Raw genomic sequence first — 4689 nt, 5'->3', positions numbered from 1 at the left:
AAAAAACCTTCGATTTTTAATTTTTTTTTATAGTAAAACATTGGATTTCTTTTTTGATTGCAATTAAAAAATTAGCTCTTATAGTTTAGAATAAAAAACTAATAAACGTTGTCTCCACTATTTCTTCCTTACTGTTCGTTAGCAGTTAACCAAAATTACTTAAAAAATTGAATTCAATTATTAGAGAGACTTTCAATTTTTATTTATTTTATAGAAAAAACACTTGATATCTTTATTGAATACAATTGGATAATAAGATCTAAAAGCTCAGATTAAATAATCAATAAACCTTATCTTCACTATTTATTTTATACTGTTCGTTAGCAGCAAACTAAAAAAAAAAAAAAACGAAATCCAATTCAATTATTAAAGAGACCTAAAATTTTTATTTCATTATAGAAAAAAACTTATTTTTTTTTGTTACATTTAATTAATTAGATTTAGAAGCTCAAATTTAATAATTAATATATCTGATTTAAAGTATATATTTTATAGTGTTTGTTGGCAGTAAAACGAAAAAACTCATTATTTTCGAGTCCGATTTTTAATTTTACAGCAGCCGTAACAAACCCGACGCCCGGGATTTTTTTTCGGAAAAAATTTAATGTGAGATAATTTGTTACAAATTGCGCACTTCGTCATCCTTGTCATTCCTACTAGCTCGCAAGTATTGCAGTACCATTCTTCTCTACGAGCAGTGTGACATTTTCTTATTGTAAACCTTAATCCTCGTTTTTGTTTATTAGATTTTCCGACCTGTTTCTCTGAAGTTTTAGCTGGTAATCCCAGATCTTCTGGTGGATGCTCTTCATCATCATTCATCTCATTCACTTCCCTGTCCTTACTCAATTCGTTACGGTTCTCCGAAGTTTTAGCTGGTAATCCCAGATCTTCTGGTGAATGCTCTTCATCATCATTCATCTCATTCACTTCCTTGTCCTTACTCAATTCGTTACCATCCTTCGAAGTTTTAGCTGGTAATCCCAGATCTTCTGGTGGATGCTCTTCATCATCATTCATCTCATTCATTTCCTTTTCCTTACTCAATTCGTTACGGTTCTCCGAAGTTTTAGCTGGTAATCCCAGATCTTCTGGTGGATGCTCTTCATCATCATTCATCTCATTCACTTCCTTGTCCTTACTCAATTCGTTACCATCCTCCGAAGTTTTAGCTGGTAATCCCAGATCTTCTAGTAGATGCTCTTCATCATCATTCATCTCATTCACTTCCTTTTCCTTACTCAATTCGTTAAGGTTCTCCGAAGTTTTAGCTGGTAATCCCAGATCTTCTGGTGAATGCTCTTCATCATCATTCATCTCACTCACTTCCTCGTCCTTACTCAATTCGTTACGGTTCTCCGAAGTTTTAGCTGGTAATTTCAGATCTTCTGGTGGATGCTCTTCATCATCATTCATCTCACTCACTTCCTCGTCCTTACTCAATTCGTTACCATCCTCCGAAGTTTCAGCTGGTGATCCCAGATCGTCTGGTGGGCTTTTTTGATTCATATTACTGGTTTCCGATTCATTGTCACTGTTTAATAGATTGTTATTTTTATTCTCTTTATTGTGTGGTGGTATAACTGGTGATCTTAGGCCTTCTGATGACCTCTTTCGCTGATTTTTTTTTTTTTATTGGAATTCGAACCGTTAATGTAGGTGTTTTTGATACCTTTGTGGCTGTTGATGTAGATGCTTTAATGTTGACTTCAACCTCGTCGACCAGCTCATCAGCATCTGATGATGTCTCCAAAAAGTGATCCTAAACGTGTCATAAATAAGCCCGTTACTGTCTATCTATTTAGTTGAATATATTAATTTATTTCTCGAAATATTTTAGAAAAAAATTTTAGGTCATAGAAGGATTTTACAAGGGTCAGACGAAAGGGAAAGAATTCTTACGACCTCGAAAACCTGTCGAAGCTTTTGAGGTGCTACACATAACTTTTTATATCTTAATGAAATTTGTAATATATTTTATACGAATATATAATAAATATCAATATTTATAATGTACTTACTGGCTTGCTCTTATAGTTATGATTTTTTACAACATCATATATTTTTAAATATTGATCTTGTTGGTTTAAATAGTTGAGCTTGACTTTAAAACCAGCACGGCAAGGTTTCTTCTTTCTGAAAAATAATTTTCTTATTAATAACTATATTTCGTAAACTATAAGAGCACTGATTAAAAATTAAAACTACTTCTATTCAAAGAGGAAACATCTCCAAAAAAAGTTTTTATTATAAATGCTGTTATTATTTTTATTGTCATTATGATAATTTTTTTATTAATACTTACTTATTTTTTGGCTGTGATTTATTATTCATTGTATTGCAACTAAATTTTCCGTAATAAATCCAAAATAACTTTTGCAATTTTTCATCTTTTTCGAGCTCTTTGACACGGGAATTTTCGAGTAGTGTAGTGCATCTTGAAAATGAGAATCCACTTAAATATTGAAATTTTTTAAATCTTTTTTCAAATTTAGCATAAGATCTAAATTTTATTTTATCGTTAAATATCTTGTGCATTATGTGCAATTGTTTTTGTAAGAGAAATTATTGTACACAAGGCAGAAATAAATGCAAGAAATGGTTAGAATACAAAGCGCCTGCAAAGTGGTTGTTTGTCGTAAATCGCGCTAGAGGTCGGTTTGTGGGGGAGTAAAACATCAAGTTGGTATCATTGCTGTGCCCCGGGAATATTCATATCGATGGAGGACTAATAAATTGTATATTCTAAACTGTTGAATGAAAAAATAAATAACTTACTATATCATTTTTTGTAACAAATGCAAACTAATATCAATGAAAAAATAAATAAATAAAATAAATAAATAAAAAATTATTGTTACTGCTTTCAACCACCAAGCATTTGTCGGTTTATTATTTGCCATGCACATATTTATCATGAATTGTAACAATTTATGAATTTATGTAGTTCAATCTAAATTTTATGAAATAAATTTTAATCTACTGCTGATTGACAGTAGAATATAAATTTTATCGAAAAAATATTATTGTTTCTGTTGCTAACTACCATTTTGTGTCAGTAGATTTTCAAAGTAAAAAATATTGATCGTTCCTTATAGATTAAAAGTAAACGTGGCTTAATGTTTTAATTCGAATTGTTTAATGAAATTCCGTTTTACTGCCGATTGGCAGTATATAAAAATTTTTATAGGAAAAACAGAATTATTTTTATTGTTAACTGTTATTTTTTGCTAGTTAATTGTAAAAATAAAACAATATTGATAATGCATCTGAACTAAACATTAGTCTCAAGATTTTAATATAAAAATTAAAATATAAAAATATTTTTTCACTATGGGAATCAAGCAATAGGTAATTATTCACTCCTTTCCATCACCTTATGGCCATATTATTCGTAAATATGATTTATTTTTACAGAAAATGTTAATAATTGTTGTACTCTTCATACATATTTCATACAATTTCTTCGGTAAAAAAGTTTAAAATCATAACTATAAATCCAAATATTAACCTTTTTGAAAAAACCGCTTTAGATTTTATAGTTTTTAAACAATTGAGCATCGTATCTACATTTATTACGTCCAGCCATTATTGTCATTCGTAAATGTTTCTAATAACACATACGTAAATTGTTACTTTTTATGTTTTATACATTTCGCTGTTAATTATTCTCTTTACTTTTTATTCATTTTTTGTTACAATAATTACATAAAATGATAATACACGCAGGATACAAATATTATGTTAACAAACCTATAAAATATGATAATGACACTGTGCAAAAAATGTAAGTAAACTCATTTAACTAACGACTGTTTTTGTTAGTATCAATGGAAGACTACTTTGATAATTTTTTATAGCTATATTTATAATGATAGTACAAATTCCGTAAATTGACTAAAAAATAACTCGGGGAAGAAAAAAAGATATGATTGTTGAATTAGCACTTATGAAACATATGAAGCATGACAATGATTATGCAATATTTTATTAATTGTAACCAAAAAAAATTATTAATTCTTTTCCCTATAATAAGAAAAAAAAAGTTAAGGCCTATTTAACGTTTGAATTAAATTCTTTGAGTATTTTTGGTTTACTGCTAAGGAGCAGTAAAAAAGAAATTATACAGAGTGTCCCAGAAGTAACGGACGCCATTGTAGCATCTGATGAACAAAATAATTCTGAGACGAAAAGTCCTTAGCCATTTTTCAATCAGACGCATAGATAATTAATTATTAATTAAAATAACGTCTTTTTATGCGTTAGAGAGAGAGCACTAGTGTCAAGTCAAGTGCGTTCCAACGAAGACGCTTGCACGTGTGAATGTGTAAGTAAATATGTGTGACTACGTTAGCTATAGAAACTAGTTAGTCATACAGTTAGTTGTGTCTTTGTTTGGCACATACTTTACTGGACATTGGCGCTCTCTCTCTAACAAATAAAGAGACGTTATTTTTAATTAATAATTAATTATATATGCGGTTAGTTAAAAAATGGATAAGGACTTTTCGTCTCAGAATTATTTTTTTCATCAGATGCTACAATGGCGTCCGTGACTTTTGGGACACCCTGTATAGATAAGATATATGTATTCTTTATTTTGATCTTTTATGCCTACTCAATCAATTTTTAACTGCAAACATATTAACTATGCTTCGCTTAAAAACAAATCAATATCTATTTACTATT

At 29.4% G+C, this 4689-nt stretch overlaps 1 protein-coding gene across 1 annotated transcript; it reads right to left on the bottom strand.

Annotated features, from left to right (window-relative positions):
- Positions 1-280: 280 nt before the first annotated feature.
- Positions 281-1509, bottom strand: LOC123274113 (uncharacterized protein ZK546.14-like). The gene is made up of 2 exons (XM_044741605.1): positions 658-1509; positions 281-331 (listed from the first exon to the last, which is right to left on the bottom strand). Exons 1-2 carry the CDS (start codon positions 1507-1509, stop codon positions 281-283), a joined length of 903 nt encoding a protein of 300 aa, XP_044597540.1.
- Between the last annotated feature and the right edge of the window lie 3180 nt (positions 1510-4689).

The sequence above is a fragment of the Cotesia glomerata genome, unplaced genomic scaffold (genome assembly GCF_020080835.1).
Source record: "Cotesia glomerata isolate CgM1 unplaced genomic scaffold, MPM_Cglom_v2.3 scaffold_22, whole genome shotgun sequence".
NCBI classification, from domain to species: Eukaryota; Metazoa; Arthropoda; class Insecta; order Hymenoptera; family Braconidae; genus Cotesia; species Cotesia glomerata.
The sequence above is the reverse complement of the archived record's forward strand: the minus strand, read 5'-3'. Positions and strand labels throughout refer to the sequence as shown.